The sequence below is a fragment of the Notechis scutatus genome, chromosome 2, assembly GCF_049901735.1.
Source record: "Notechis scutatus isolate UNSWTSFEM ecotype Mainland chromosome 2, rNotScu1.2, whole genome shotgun sequence".
Classification (NCBI taxonomy): domain Eukaryota; kingdom Metazoa; phylum Chordata; class Lepidosauria; order Squamata; family Elapidae; genus Notechis; species Notechis scutatus.
Window position 1 is genome coordinate 190,321,064 of NC_142010.1, and position 16,782 is coordinate 190,337,845.

The 16,782-nt window shown below is 42.4% G+C and overlaps 1 protein-coding gene across 1 annotated transcript in view; it reads right to left on the minus strand.

The window, feature by feature from the left end:
* Window positions 1-7,901: 7,901 nt before the first annotated feature.
* The window catches only part of ADAMTSL1 (ADAMTS like 1), a 252,080-nt gene continuing 243,199 nt past the window's right edge, over window positions 7,902-16,782 (minus strand). The window contains exons 27-29 of the mRNA XM_087957646.1: window positions 14,952-15,061; window positions 13,779-13,999; window positions 7,902-12,309 (exon numbers count right to left, since the gene is read on the minus strand). Coding sequence (XP_087813772.1) covers window positions 12,203-12,309; window positions 13,779-13,999; window positions 14,952-15,061 — 438 coding nt within the window. The 3' untranslated portion in view covers window positions 7,902-12,202. The remainder of the gene's footprint in view (window positions 12,310-13,778; window positions 14,000-14,951; window positions 15,062-16,782) is intronic.

Genomic DNA, 16,782 nt, shown 5'->3' on the forward strand with positions numbered 1-16,782 from the left:
GAGGCTCTTCATAACGATCATGTTATCCTCATTTCCAACACTCCCTGTCAGTTTTCCAGAAGACAACAGGGAAAATGGCAGGAGTGGCAAGGAGGAAAGTTGAGGTTGCTCCCTGCAACCTTCCCAAGAGTGAACTCTTTGCTGGTGGGAAACTTGCAGGGAGAAAGCCAATGTGGAAACCAGCAGGGAAGGTTGCAAATGGCTCAGGTATGTCTCCCCTAACCATGCAACCTCCCCCAGTCTCTCTGTGCTTGCATTGCACTGGCCATTTGCACAATGCCTTGCTCCTTCCCCTACCTGACTGCCAGTCACTTACCTGCCTGCTGGCTTTGGACTTGGAACTGCCTGCTGGCTTTGTGATCTTTAAATTAATGGAACCTTGTGTGTCAGGAAAGAGGAGGGAGGGAGGGAAGAAAGGAGAAATGAAGAGGGAGGAAGGGAAGGAAGGAAGAAGAAGGAGGAAGGAATGAAGAAAGTGGAGGAAGGAAAGAACAAACTAGAGGAATGGATGGATGGATGGATGGATGGATGGATGGATGGATGGATGGATGGATGGATGGATGGATGGCTAGATGGTGAGAGGGATGGATGGATGGGTGAATGGATTGGGAAGGAAGGAAGGAAGGAAGGAAGGAAGGAAGGAAGGAAGGAAGGAAGGAAGGAAGGAAAAATATTTTGAATACACATTGCCAACTTCTCACAAGGAAACTCAATGAGGAAGCCAAGAGTAAGTCACTCCCACTGATTTTTGTGCCCACTTATGGCCATTCTATTTCTCTGTTTAGATAAGTAAATAACTCTGAAACAATAACCCAATGGTTAATGGGTTGCCTAGTATTAGTTACAGGTGGAATTGTGGCCTTTATGCTGATTTTTTCCATCTGTTGGAATACCCTGCTAAGTAAGAATGGCTACTAAGTAGCTCCCTTTTAAGGAACATTGAAGGAATTGCTTCCTGCTGAGATCAAATCAAAATTGATAAATATGACCAAAGGTCAGTCATGCCTGCTGAGGCTGTGACAATCTTGCTGCCTATTTTATTCTTTTGGGTTTCTAAGTGGAATTTTAATTATGGTTTTCATTGTGCTTTAATTGAATTTTGGTATCGATTTTACTTTTGAGGGTAAATCATTTTGTGCCTCTTTCAGTGGCAGGAGATAAAGTCACTAGTAGATAAACACTCACCCACATGAATACTGTACATGGATAATACTAAAAGGCCTCCTGGCTGGGAACATCAGTACCCTTGCTAAAAACACCATCTGGCTAATAAAGAAGCTTGAAAGAAACTCTTGTATCCCAATAGCACAAACTAAGTGCTTACAGTTCCTAAAAGACCTTTTTTTTAACTAGCAAATTTGAAATGGCCTGTTCGTGATTTAAAAAAACAAACCAACCTGTGGAGCGTGACTAGGGGAAAACCAAAGCTAGCCAAACCCATGAATGTTTCACTAATCAAAATGTTATCAGTTAATATTTGGCAATCTCGCAGGATCTTTCCTTTAAACTAATAATGTGGGCTTAATAAATTGCTTGGGGGGAAGGATTGGAGGAAATGTCAGATTTTGGGAGGTGTCCAAGCCCCCACCCAACACTTAATCCTTAGGCCAAGCATGGGAAGACTTCGTGCCTGGCAAGGACAAATGCACCTTCCCTTTGTTAGCAATTAAATGATCTGCAGTTTCTCTCCGCACTTCGGCTCACCTGGCATTCCTGGGTCCCAACTGTGGGTGGAGCACGAGGTCGGCCCCAGATGGCGGGGAACCTCCAGGCAACAGACCGATTTATAGGATTGGAAGAGGGCATGAGAAATGTGTCTCTCCATCCCCCGGTGAGTTGAAGGCCAACATTTCTCCAGTGCAGAGTGCACAAACGGGGACCAGCTCTCAGCCCCAGGAAGGCGCATTAAATCATTGTCCTCTGACACTTAGTTCCTTCTCAGCCAGACATCTTTACTGCACGATGGCTGCTAGTTTATATCGGATCAGCTCTTCCGGGCTCCAGTAACGCTGAGCTCTTTTAAATCAGCCTGAAGCTGCTTCCTTGAAAACCAAGCCCAGTTAAATACACGGGGGGTTATATTTGAGTTTAAAAAGAAAGAAGAAAAAAGCTTGACTTAGCTACCTCTTATTTCAAACTGCAATGAAAGGGAGAGGGATGCTTTAAGCTGAAAATAAAACTTGGTTTTCCACTAAGTTTGGAGATCTAATCTACTGGATAAGCATTTGCTTCCCAGCCCTTATTGGACGCATATAAGTTCAGCAAAGGTTTACGGAGAAGGTAATGGCAGTGAGTTTTTGATCTAAAACTCCCATAAACCCTAGAGATTAGGAATTTGGGGAGTTGTGTCCAAGCCCATGATTGGTTACCTCAAATTAAAAAATGGCACTGAAAACTTCAGGTTCTGAATTTTTGCCCCTCTTGCCAGATGGATGTGGGCTGCCATATTTTAATACCAGCTCTATACCTGTGCTTCGCTACGAAACTATGTGACCGGGCTTAGTTTTTGGGGAGGAAAATAAGGGGGGAGGGAAATGTACCTCTGCCTACCAGCATCCATTGGTATTCATCTGGCTAGCATCCTGTCAGTGTGTGAGAGTTGAGGGCTGTTTAGAAACTGAAACAGTATTTGCTGTGAAAGCAAGAAGGAGACAGCAAAGAGCCAGTTAGCTAAACTGTTCTGTACTAAAACTGATTGCTGCTGTGAAACTGAAACTCCTCTCCTCTGCTTGTGTTTTGTATTTGGAGCAGATTTCTTTTCAGGTGGGGAGGGGGAGTAGAACTCTCTAGCATCAGAGCATGTTAATAATATACAAAATACTAATGCTCTGATGGTCATTTCAAAAAATCCCTTCTCAGTGAGCACCTAGAAGCCAAGCGGAACATACATGCTAAATTTCAAGTTTGTAGGCTTTACAGTTCTGGAGATTTTGTGATGATGTGTGAGTGGTTTTTCACTTTTATATATATAGATTATGCCATAAACAGGTTTCTAGTCACATTGTTCTTCAACATTTTTACTCTTTCTTACATGTTCATGTTTCTCAAGATTTATAATGCGAGCCTCTGAATGAACAGTGGGGTCAGAGATGTCCCTGTTTAAACCATGCAGTCAAAAAGTGTTCACCGTCGGTCTCATGGTTATGGCGGCCATCTTGGCTCTTTTGACCCCTCTGTCAGCACCAATAGGATAGCTGGCTCAGAATATCTAAAATGGTTCCCTACAATGATAACTGAAATTTCATTTCAGTCTCCTAGTTGAAGTTCAATGAGAAAATGATGACAAAGTTTTTGGCAGGGATCTCTATGTGACACCAATCCTATCCCGGTCCCCTGTCTGGGATAAACAAAGGCAGAAGGTCACGCTAATAAACAGAGTGTCAGCATTCTGAGTAATGCACCCATTGAAAGCAGAAATCCAAAACTGGTAGATTCCTCTAAGACAGGGGTGTCAAACTTGATTTCACTGTGGGCCGCATCAGGGTTGTGTTTGATAGGGTGGGTCAACGTCACTCATATCAAGGGTGGCTGTGGTGGTCCAAGCGACCTGCCAGCAAAAACGGGCTCCCACTCTGTTTTGGCTGCCACGGCCTCCTGCAACCCTCTGCCAGTGAAAATGGAGCTTGTGCAGCCCTCCCAAGTTCCATTTTCACTGGCAGAGGGATGCAGGAGGCCACGGCAGCCGAAAATGGAGCTTGGGAGCCTGTTTTTGCTGGCAGAGCACTATATCTAGCCATACCCAGGGGTGGGATTCTACAGGTTTGCACCTATTCTCTAGAACCGGTTGTTAACATTCTAAGCAGTTTGGAGAACTGGTTGTTAGAAGAAATTACTGGCCTAATCCTGTAAGGAAGGCAGGAAGGAAACATTCTGGTTTTGCTTACAGAAACTGCCTCTCCATTAACCCTTATTACATTCTTGGCAGGACTAGACTTCCTGTCTCAGGAACCTCTCTGGAGTTTCCCCCCCTCCTTTGCTGGTACTTTGCTTGTGTGGAGTGACCATTCAAAGTTACAATGGCACTGAAAAAAGTGACTTATGACCATTTTTCACACTTACGACTGTTGCAGCATTCCCACAGTCATGAGAGGCCAGGTGAGGAAATGCGTGCCTCGATGTGAATGATATTGAGTTGGCCACACCCAGCCAATAACATGACCACCAAGCCATGTCCACCCAGTCACATGACCACCAAGCCACACTCACCACCTAAGCCACGCCCACAGAACCAGTTGTTAAAAAATTTGAATCCCACCCCTGGCCATTCCTAGCTAGGTTCTTCAACATGCCTCAGCTTCCACATCCCTGAACATCTTGACAGTGTGACTCTGAACTTGATTAGTTTAGTTTAGTTTATTGTCTTTGCAGCTCATACAACAAAATCAAACACCATCTTCAGTGCACATCATGTCCATGAAAATAAACACACATCCTTCACACTCCACACATTGAATTGAAAACCCCTGACATTGCATTAATATTGCACTATACAGTAGAATTCAACAAGTCTACTGTCCTGGGATAGAAGCTGTTTTTCAGCCTATTTGTCCTTGTTTTTATTATTCTGTACCGTCTGCCAGATGGTAATAGTTCAAAAAAAGGGTGCCCAGGATGAGATGGATCTTTGAGAATGTTTTGAATTTTTTTAAGGCAGCGGAAGCTATAAAGCTCTTCCAAAGAGGGCAGAGGGCAACCAATGATCTTCTGGGCAATGACGTTAACCCTCTGGAGTGCTTTCCTATCTGCCACTGTGCAATTGGCAAACCATACAGAGATGCAGTAAGTTAAGATACTCTCTATGGTGCAGCGGTAGAAGGTCACCAGCAGTTTTTCATTCAGTTGTTTTCTGAGAAGTCTCAGGTAGTATAATCTCTGCTGGGCCCTTTTGACCATGGCTGCAATGTGGGCACCCCAGGTCAGGTCCTCTTTTAGGGTAACACCCAGAAACTTAAAACTGGCCACTTGCTGGTCTCCATTGATAAGCAAGGGCTGGATGTCTGATCTGTTCCTTCTATAGTCCACTATAACCTCCTTGGTCTTATTGGTGTTGAGGACCAAGTTATGATGCAGGTTTCTTGATGTCTTATCTCAATTGTGGTGCCTAGAACTGCGCACATAATTCTGAATGGGATCTGACCAGGGCAGAGTCCAAGGGAACTATTAACTCTTGTGGTTTGGAGTCAATGTTCCTGTTAATGTAGCCCAAGCTCCCATTTACTTTTTCACCAACTGCATCCCACTGCTGGCTCATGATTCATCCGTAGTCAACACCTAGAATCTCTTTTCATAAACTCTTACCAAGCCAGAAATCTTTCATCCTCTATTTGTGCGTGTGTGGTTTTTTTGCTAAATGCAGAACTTGGCATTTCAGTTATTAAATATCATACCTTTCATTTGGAAAAGCCATTAACTAGTACTCTTTGGGCGCAGTCATGAATTGTGAGTCCATCTAACAGAAGCATCATATAACTCATTCTTTTATCATTTTATAAAGAACATGTTGAAGGCTTGCCAAAGGTGTATTGCATTCCTTGATCAATTGAGTTAGAACATGAATTTTGTAGCTATTTTTAAACTGAGAGAATTTTGAACCAGGGCCTGTGGAAAGCAGAGTTTGCTGGTTAAATAGGACGATCATGATTCATCATTACTTCATTACAGTTCACCAGCAGGTTCAGGTTGACAGATTGTTGAGCTACTACTTGTAGGAAAGTTGTAGATCAGATCTTTGCTCAGCTATGTTACAGAGGTATGCACCACTTGCAAGATTCATTTTGTAACCCCACCTATCAGGATTCTGAAGCAGGAAGATCTGTTCTGATCTCACCTTTTATATAAAGGCCAAAGCAGACCCGTGTTGATAATGTGGAGAGTTTCTTATCCTGGTTTGTGAATGCCTGTTGTAAGCAACTGTTTATAAAATTATTCCTGAGATGAAAAACATTTGGCAAAATTATTGCATCAAGGAATTTCATAATGAGCCAAATTAGGCAACCACCTTCCTTATCTCTAGTCTTGTAGAAGATGTGGAATGTATTTTTCAGAAGACCGTGTAGTTTGTTACTAAATTCAGAAGGCCATATAGTTTGTTTCTAAATCTGAGGCTAGATGCAAATGATGAACTTACTCTGACTGGGAAATTCTCCAAATTCTAGTATGCCTCTCAATTAAACACCTGATATTTATTGTACCCATGGCAAGTCCAGAGAGTTTTGTGTAAGAGAAAAAGGAAGTGTGGCTTGCAGAGACTATAACACTGTAGTGTGTAACTGATTTTAGTTGCTCTCCCTTTGCTTTATAAAAGTTAAGCAGGGCTAGACCTGGCTCATACTTGGATGGAAGACCATCATTCTCGGGCCTGTAGACTAGACCTGGAAGTTGGAAAAACATTCTGTAAGAAATCAGAGACAAACCACTTCCTAATTCCGGCCAAGAAAACTACACCAAGGGAGTCTTTACTTTTATTGGCTCTTTAGAGTGCAGGAAGTGTTTAGCCAGTTTCAGGAAATGTTCTAGCTTATATATGTTGTGCGTTTTTCTTTTAAAATTAAAATACAACCAGGTCTGAACCTCACAGGACAAAGCCATACCATTCATTTCCACAGTAGTAATTATTTAAGAATAGTCTGCCATAAACTCTGAAGGTACTTTATATGGCAGTTGTCCCACCTCTTTTAAATCCAGTTCAACCAGAGTAGGGGCTTGAAGGAAGCTCCTAATGACCCACCATTAAGGGTTGGATGTGTCCATTGAGCCAACTTTCTGCTGCAGTGCGAACAAAAACACATTTGGTGTTTTCTAATCACAAGCAGATGGGTCAGTGCACAATTCTAAAACCTAATGAAGTATTTGAGTTATCTGAATTCATTCTGATATTCCGAGATTCCAAGGCCTTAAGACTTATATGCTTATATTTTGCCTGGGGTCTACAAATAACTAGCTATATTAATCCCTAAATGTCCTTGACAATCAAAGCCTCTGATATTTCTAAAGATCAGGAAATGTCGAATACAATTTTGGCGATTTACAGGATATGCCTGGCCTTTAAAAGCAAACATTGACAGATTCCATACAGTAATGACACAGGTACCCGATTATTTAAGATGAGAAAGTTTTTGTGCGTTCTATTTTTGTATCACGCCGATTTGTTCATTGAAACTCAGCTACACTTTCCTGCATCCTGAAATGTTTCGTTTCAATCAAATGAGAAGCAGCACTTGTTGTAGAAAATGTGGGTTCTTGTAATCTAATGTGTAAAGAAATGTAATATGTGAGGCTGAATACTTTCTTGCTTATACCATGTGACATTTAAAACAGCTACTTCCTTGTGTTGGAAGCAGCAATGGAAACTACAAGCCTGTTAAACTTTGATTTTTTAAAACTTAAAAGTACTTTATTTTACTAATAGTAACCATATATTTTAGCCCTTCTAGATCTCTGTTGTTTTGTTTTTCAGCAATTGTTTTGTTTTTCAGCTTGATAAGGCCACAAACAACAATAACAATGGGGAGATGGAAAGGCCCTTTAGAAACGAAGATCTTCCTGGTACCCCTTTTAATGGCTTTCCAAAATGGGAGATTCCCGAACTCAGAAGAGGACATTGGCAAACATTGGGGGGAGAGATGGGAGATATTTCTAGTGTTCAGATTATTATTATTATTATTATTATTATTATTATTATTATTATTATTATTATTATTATTATTATTATTATTATTATTATTATTATTATTATTCTGTTTCTGGCTTTAGGATGGAAATGGTTATGTTTCCTAGAATGTTCTCTCCATGTCCTCAGAGATTTAGTGTTTTTCTTCAGACAGAAGACAAAGGGGAATTCTGAATACTTGTAATTCCCAAGATTCCAGAGGAAATGATAAAGAACCAGTCTGACAAGAAAGTAAATAAATAAGATGCATGATTTGTACAAAAAAATTATATAAACAAGTTTTTTTTTTTAAAAAAGCGGGGGAGCTGCCTCCTGTAGTATTTGTCAACTTAACAAGAGATTTACATGGATGCTGCCAAGTCACAATTCATGAAACATTTGCAATTACATTCATAGGCCGCAAGCCTTAGCACAGTTACAGACATGCCTTGTTGTTGGTGGGATGCAACTCAGGGGATCCCGGCTGGGGTTTGCAAACGGGACAGAGCAACTAGCCAGCTCCCGGGGAGTAGGTGGGTGGGAGGAAGGCAAGCCAGAGTTGGATAGAGCTCAATTGAAATCGGAACTAGATTATCCGCCTGTGCTTCAATTCAGGTCTCTGGGTTGCAAGAGCATTAAATGGCACTGACAACACAAAGATGCATACTTTGAAATAAACAGGGAAGCCATCTTCTCCGGGAGCCTCATTTACGTCTATATTAGGGCACACTCATACACACACACATCCAAACCCCCCAAACACTGCACCCATTTGAATGCTGTCCCCTGGATTCATTTCACAGAGAGTTTTCCAAAACGCCACCATCTGAAAGAGTTTAGCGATGGACGCCTGATGTTCTAATGAAAATCGATTTATTTTTCTATGGAGAAAAAACAGCTACGACATCCCTGCTAAGGAAAAGGGATCTTTTGTTTGTAGAATGTAACTTTCCCCTCCATCCCGCTGCCCCACCCCCACACACCCCCGTTGTGGTTTTCTCTGTATGAAATGAATGTAGTCAAAGTTAAATACAACAATAAGGACAGACAATACAAATGTCACCGGTATTACAAAACATTGCAGATGTATTACAGAAGAATCTCTTCTCTTCCCCCCCCCCGCCCTCCCTCCACCCCACCCAATAGTTTCATCTGGACAAAATAATGTACAATTATTCATATTGCACTTTTTATACAAGAAATTCTAATAAATATACACACGATACATTTACATAATGTAGAAAGACATTCTCTCTCTCTCTTTAAATAAATGTTGCATTGATTCATAGCAACGCAGTAACTTAAGAGACCCATCTGAAAAGAGAGAAAACTCTCTGCCAGATACATTTTGGAAAGCCCAAAACAGAAGGCAATTTAAATCTGGCGGACCTGACATTGACCTCATCAGAGAACTTCCAGGCTCGTCTTAAAATATACAGGTAATAAAAAGCTGCAACCTATCAATGCTACCTTCAGCACACATTTTACGGTTAAATACAAGCCAAGAATCCTCCACAAAGACACCCAAGCCGCAGGTCTGGCCTTTTATAGGGCTTGTGCTCAACCGAACTCCCCAGAACTTGAAGAGTCCACCTACCCTCCCTGAAGATGTTTGGGGTACAAAAATCATCACCTCCTTTTAATGATACCATAATCCCTTGTGGGGTGGAGTCAGGGCAATTGAATGGAGCAGAGTGTTTACTGGCTGGATGCCCTTCCTGTCACCAATGCGGAATTCTATTCGGCAGATATATTCTCATTGTGCCCAGAGAGAGAAATATCTGCCTCTACCTAGGATCGAACTCACAGCCTCCTGATTGTGAGGGGAGAGCTCCACCTCGAGGCCATCACACCACTCATTTGGGGTACAAAAATGTGCCCCACAAATCGTGATCTTGTTTGAAGGCCCTTCCTTCTCTGCAAATACAAAACACCAATTTGATTTACAGGTGCTCAATCCTTCATTGTGCTAAAGCCTAGCTTTGGATAGTTACTAGAGATGTACAGTCACTGTACCTTTGAGAAAACAGTGCTGGGTAAAAACCAACACACCTGCCAAATGTTGTGTCAGAGTCAGCCCCCAAAGCAAGACAAACCAACCACACGCTTCTCTTATCGTTACTGGGTCAGAGTCGGTGGGAAGCAGCTCATTCATTTGCTCCGCTTTTGGTCAAAGCTCTAAAAGGTGTGAAGGACACTATAGACCTGATGCAGACTGCCTTTCCTTCTCCTTTAATAGCAGGCAGGAAGTATAATATGTAACCTGTTTGAATTGTGCCATGGGGCAACCCATGTTTCACCCCAGGGCTGTGTGCTTCCAAAATGACCGCTTATTCTTCATTAAAACAGCCCATCATTTTGTGAATCCTGTCGCATTAAGGAATTGACTTGCATTGCAATTCTAAAGGTAGACATAGTGGTTTGTTTTTTAAGACTCATGGAGTATCTGGGGAAAAAAGATGAACTGCTTTAATGAACAGCAGAGGTCTGGAGCCTGTGTGAGCTCTGAGCCTCATTTCTTAAAGGCGCTCAGCTCCATTTGACAATACCCAGAAAGCAAACAGCAATGGAGTTATTCCTAAGTGAAGGAGGCTAAATGAAGGGGCATTATAAGATGGCTGCAACAGCCCGTCAATCAGAGCTTCTATTCTTCCAAAGAAGTGTGTTTCAGAGCTGCTGTGTTTTAGCTCCAAGCAGTTCAGCAGTTTGTGAATTTCATCCTGCTTAATAAAAAAGAAAACACCCTTAAAAAAATGAAATGGGAAGCACTTATATTGATTGTCTTTCTCTGAGTCATCCACATCAAATAAGAAAACAGTTCAGTTAGTATATTTCATCAGGCCTGAGAGGATGTTTGTAATTTACCTCAGCATTTGTTCCACATAGTGGGCATTCACAGTGGCAAAGATTAATAGGATTACTCTGCAAACCAATTTAAACATGACCTAATCTCATGGAACCTCTCATTTCAATGTAGAAAATCTATACGCAGTTGGATGGATTATGTTGTACTTCCGTAGTGGAGAATGGGTGAGGCTGAACAGGTGTTGCCAACCTCTTTAAAAAAAAAAAAACATTTTTGGACAAATGAGTTCACTTATTCCTCTTAGGGTTTGCCTCATACTTTCTCTTTTATTATTGCAAAATATGTGCAGGGTTTTTTACACTCACTCTGAACCATATGGACTACATAATCTTCTATCCCAATTTCTTCTTATTCTTTTAGACTTTTTTTTATTAGTTTCCAACTTCATTTCTACTAACAAAAGCCAATAGAAACATGCGATGGAAACCTCTTGAGTATTTCCCTCCGTTTTCATCAGATTCAATATTTATCAAGAGCAATCAGGATGAAACTTGCATCCAATATATTTAGTTAGGCATTTCGTTTTTAAAATGAAATAAACTAAAAAGAACTCCAAGCTTTCAGTAGGCGAAGCAGAGATTGGCATCTGGACCGCAAGCAACCAAAACCAATGGTGAGAATTAATCTTTGGTGCACCTTTCTTCCTAATCCGTATGGCATTGCTTCCCCTGCATTTCAGCCACGTTATTAGAAAATGCAGTTTAATCTACTGTAGCATTCTGAGAGTCAAACTGTGCCACCTGAGGATCACAAAAGCAGAATACCCCACACTGTAGCATTAAAAAAAGACATACGGCTATGATAACCTCATTATGGATACAAACAAGCCATCATCTCCTCAAATGTACAAACAACCTCTTGGGAAGTACGGAGTTAGACAGTGAGGACTTTTACTTACTCCCCCTTATTTCTAATTACATTTCCCCCAACTTAGTGGCCTCTGGATGTGCTGGCACGGCCAATCCCCATCACTATGGCCAATTTCTAGCTCCCCCCCCAAATGCCAGCTGTTCTCACTGGTAAGCCTCTGTGGCAAAATGCCAAGAAGTCACGAGTATAACACTGCACGCTACCAGCTTCCCAGGTGGTGATGGTAGTGAGCGCACCGTAGTAAATCCCTATTTGGGAAGAAGATTCACTGTAAGCGTGCCAGAATCAGTTCCAACATTTGCAAGGTGGCAATCGTCCATTTTAATCTCTGCTTTCTGTATCTGTCAAGCCCCATTTCGATTTACGTAGTAGTAATCCAGTTGGGCGTTTGGTCTCCAGTTGCTTCCACATCATTTCTTCAGTCCGTCAAGGGCCCCCAGTGATGTCTTCTGGACGGTTCCATTTCCAACATGCTTTCTCTTTCTCTCTCTCTCTCTCTCTCTCCCTTTCTTGGCCTCCACCCTCATCTGAACTGTGACTCGCTGCATGTGTTTCCCATCATGAGGAGAGAAACCTTGTCAAGGTCTTTTGTGTTTTTTTTTTTTTTTTAGAAAGAACAAATGACTCTGTTAAAAGAGATTTCTTAACAAGAAAAAAAAAGAGAGGGGGAGAGAAAGGAAAAATAAATAAATAAGTGGCAGGCGAGGCAACTGCTTTTCCAATTTTCCTCCTCTCAAAGCAGCCCTTCTCAGGAGCAGAGTAGAGCAAGGCCATCGGCTGCTAAATTCACTTTCTCTTTCTTTCTTTCGCTGCTGCCTTCATGCTTTTCCACACGTCCCACAGCAGCGTGACTTGAACTGTGCCAGTTGGCAGAGCTTTAACTGCTTCACCTTCTCACAATACCTGGTGGTATCTCTGCACTCAACTAGGAAAAAGGGGATGAGAATAGTAAAAAAAAAAAAAAAGAGGGGGGGATGACAAATCTCATCTTGAATCTTGCTGGCTCTTTAGAACATCTGTAGTTACTCAGATGAAAGAGGAGCCTGAACTTATGACATTCCCACCTCCAGAGGAAAAAGCAAACGGGGAAAAAAATGTAAACATGTATAAAAAGTCCAATAAAATGCCAAGGTGTCTCACCCTGATGACCTGGGATTGTCAGTTCCAGCTGAAACCAGTCCTATCAATCTTCCCCTCCTAGTAAATGTTTGAAGAGCCAAGGCTAATTAACTAACAAAATTAGTAGGTATGCATTGAATTCGTAACAAAAAAATAAATAAAATAAGTAAAATTATTTGAACCCTATCTGCTATATACCAAGCATAATTTTCTCTTGCATACATGAATCATTTTGAAAAAAATAAACACACAAGGACCAAAATGCTCGCTTCCCTCTTTCTTTCCAGCAGGATGGAGGTGGGATAAGTGGAAGGGGTAGAGGGAAGAAGGATGGGAACAAACTGCTAGAGCCAGCTCGCTGTGGCCGCCTCTCCACGGCCAAGTCACTGCAGACAACTCACCATGGCCAACTCACTGCGGGACGTTGCAAGTGGTGGTCACGTGACATTGTGCTTCATGACCATGGGTGGAACTGATGTTAAGTTGGGCACAGTCATGTGATGTTTTACTTAATAACCGGAATAGAATTACTTAACGGAATTACTTAAGTGGTTCACCCATGGTCATTAAGAATGATGTCACGTGACCACCACTTGCGACAACCTGCTGGCTTCCCCATTGACTTGGCTTGTCAGAAGCTGGCTTTGAAGTTTGCAAATGGCAATTGTGTGATTGTGTTGCCAAAAGTTAAGTACTGTTAAGTCAGGGGTGTCAAACTCAAGGCCCGCGGGCCTGGAAATATCAAAGGACTGGCCCACAGCGACTCTGGCAGCTAAAACAGGCCACGTGTGAGCCCCCTTGTGCCTTGTTTTCACCCTCCAGGGCCTCCTGCAGCATTCTACCAGCCAACAATGGGCTGAAAAACAGGCTGAAAATGGGCTGAAAAACAGGCTGGAAACGGGCTGGAAAATGAACCAGAAACGGGCCACGCGGCCCATTTTTGGCCGGCAGAGTGTTGCAGGAGGCCACGGAGGGCAAAAACAAGGTGCAGGTGGGCCACACGCAGACTGCCCATGCCCCGTTTTGGCCGACAGGATGCTGCAGGAAGCATCCATCCCGCCCCACTCCAGAGGAGAACTACAATGCTGATCCAGTCCTCCAGTTTGACACCCCTGTGTTAAGTAGTTAAGTGATGGAGTCTCTGGTCCCAATTTTGCTTGTTATGCGAGGACCGCCTATACTTGTAGGGAGGAGTGTGTGAATACCCCCTAAGAACATGCATATTCAGGCTGCTGCATTGCTTATTGACTAGGGTGTGAAATAGTAGAAACGTACTATTTTCGCATGGAGTGATGTTACACCTCTGCCAATTAGCTGGTCTTGGTCTCCAGGCGCATAAGTGATCTTGCACAGGCTGGTTCGTATGAACACGTACACATTCTACTCTTCTAGATTGGAAGCCGTAATTCCCACAGGTAGCAGTGCACAACGTCCACAGACTGACTCTCCAGTGTACGCCACAGGCATCTGTCCAGCAATTCTGAGTGTTTAAAGGCCTTTGATGGAAAAAAATACATAAAATGGGGGGAGGAAAATCATTAATATTTGCATATACCCTTCAGGTCAGAGGTGTCGATTTCATTGAGGGCCACATCAGGGTTGTGTTTGACATCAGGGGCTGGCGTAGGCGTGGCCAGGATGGGCGTGACCAGCTTCAACGTCACTTGTGTTGCGATGGCCTCCTGCAGCCCTCTGCCAGTGAAAAGGGAGCTCAGGGGAGAGGCCGTTGCAGGAGGCCGTTGTGGTCGAAAATGGAGCTCCTCCTTTTTGCTGGCAGCTCAGGGGAGAGGCCATTGCAGGAAGCTGTTGTGGCCAGAAATGGAGCTTGGGGAGGGGCTGCACATGGCCCTCCCGAGCGTCTTTTTTGCTGGCAGAGGCACCATGGGCTGGTCCTTTGCTGTTTCCAGGGTGGCGCCATGGGCCAGATGTAAGCACCCCACAGGCTGGGGCCAGCCTGTGGGCCTTGAGTTTGACACTCCTGCTTTAGGAAAATAGATTCAAGGTTATCCTCACAGGAGTTGTTTCAGAGGTGTTTGGATCTTGAAAATAATCACGAACTAAAATGGCTTACAAAAGAACATAGAGACAGGCCTATGAAATTGTATAACATGTTATGATGTTGCTACTCATGAGACCAAGCCTCAGAATTAAAATGGCTTTCTCCTCTGGAGCTTCAGCCCTATGTCTGCTCTCCGTACACAGATAAGTGCAAATAGACTCAAACATTGGGAAGAAGATAGAAAAGGCCCATGGTTATGATGCAGAAGAAAAAAAAACTATAGCAAAGAAGAAGCATGAAATTCCCACTAAGTCATTCAACCAAGGAGGGCACTGGAGACTTTTTATGTGAGACAAAAGCATTCGTTGATATCAGCAGTTATAATGTATTATTGTGTGAGAACCAGAACACAGAGCTTCTGGTATTTTCAAGGTGTCAGTGGGACCTACCTTGGGAGGGAACTGCACTGGTCTGAAGGCACGGAGACTCCATCCCTGGTCTGGCAAAAAACCTGCCTGTGCTGGAGTGCCAGATGAGAGCCAACACAAGGCCCATTACACTGTTAACAAAAAAACCCCCAAAAACACAAGACACTGGTTAGAATAGATGTGAAACTGTTTACTTGCTGCCTGAAGTGGTAAGAGAGACTTTCAAATTTGTGATCAACCACAAGAATTGGCTGGTGGACTAAGCTACAATTCTAATATTTTGAATAGACACAAATAGGAAACTTTCAAAAAAGTTGAATCTCCCCAAGAAAAGCTAGCAGTGCTGTGTAGCTTTCTCACTGATTCAGCCAGTTAACCCCTTTTATAATTATTTGGTATTTTAAAAAATAATGTCATCAATTCCACCGTATGAATAAACAAAATGTTATTCTATCACTGATTCTCGTTTTCTCATTCCCCTTTTTCAGGGGTGGGATTCTACTAGTTCGCACCTATTCGCTAGAACCGGTTGTTAACATTCTAAGCAGTTCGGAGAACCGGTTGTTAGAAGAAATAACTGGCCTAATCCTGTAAGGAAGGCAGGAAGGAAACATTCTGGTGTTGCTTACAGAAACTGCCTCTCTTTTAACCCTTATTACATTCTTGGCAGGACTAGACTTCCTGTCTCAGGAACCTCTCTGGAGTTTTTTTCCCCTCCTTTGGTACTTTGCTTGTGTGGAGTGACCATTCAAAGTTACAATGGCACTGAAAAAAGTGACTTATGACCATTTTTCACACTTGCGACTGTTGCAGCATCCCCACAGTCATGAGAGGCCAGGCGAGGAGATGCATGCCTCGATGTGAGTGATATTGAGTTGGCCACACCCAGCCAATAACATGACCACCAAGCCATGTCCACCCAGTCACATGACCACAAGCCACGCCCACCACCTAAGCCACGCCCACAGAACCAGTTGTTAAAATTTTTGAATCCCACCCCTGCCCTTTCTAACTTGCAGTGTAAATTTTATTCTGGAAAGGGTTGCTGTATTTTGTCTGCTGTTGTAAATATTTTATAACAAATATTTACAACAAATATTTATCACACTTGATAGGCAACCAGCATTACAGAATTAGGAAAGGCATGTTATGAATAATTGCAAAGGAAGGTATGATTAATGTTAAGCGCTAGAAATTTAACCAGTGTGGCTCATAAATGTACACAAACTTTTTTTTACATGATAGTGGAAACAAACATTTGTTTATGATTTACATTTTATCCCGCTTCCCCTCTTTACACTGTAACACTTTATGAGTGCTTAGAGCATCCATTAATCCTTAAAAGTCCCACCAAAAGTCCCAGAGGAATGTTTCTGGAGAGTTACAAGGAATGGATCAATAAACTATGCTTAGCAAAAATTTATCTAGAGATATCTAAGGAATACCGCCTTCAACAGGAAAGGATAGAGTAAGTTTAGTGTTGAATATAGATCTGCCTCAAAACCTCACCAAACAAAACCCAAACCACTGGGTAGAATATGATTTGGTTGTAATTTCCAATTATCTTGTTCTTCTCCAAGAACTCCATCCTTCCTGGTTAGAGCCTGTCTTTAAGTTGTTGAATTTGATTATTGGAATTTTCTCTGGGTGTCTAAAAAGATTAATTATTGGGCATGCAAGGTAATGGTGGTATTTGAGTACTAGTCAAAGCAATGTGACCAGCATTTGGGCTGTAGCATAGAGTGGTGAGATCTGCAGGTAAAGACATGGCTCATTTCAAGCCTTATTCTGCTGGGAGGATAGGTAAGAAAGAGCACTATATATATATTTTTAAACATCTGATTTTTAAAAA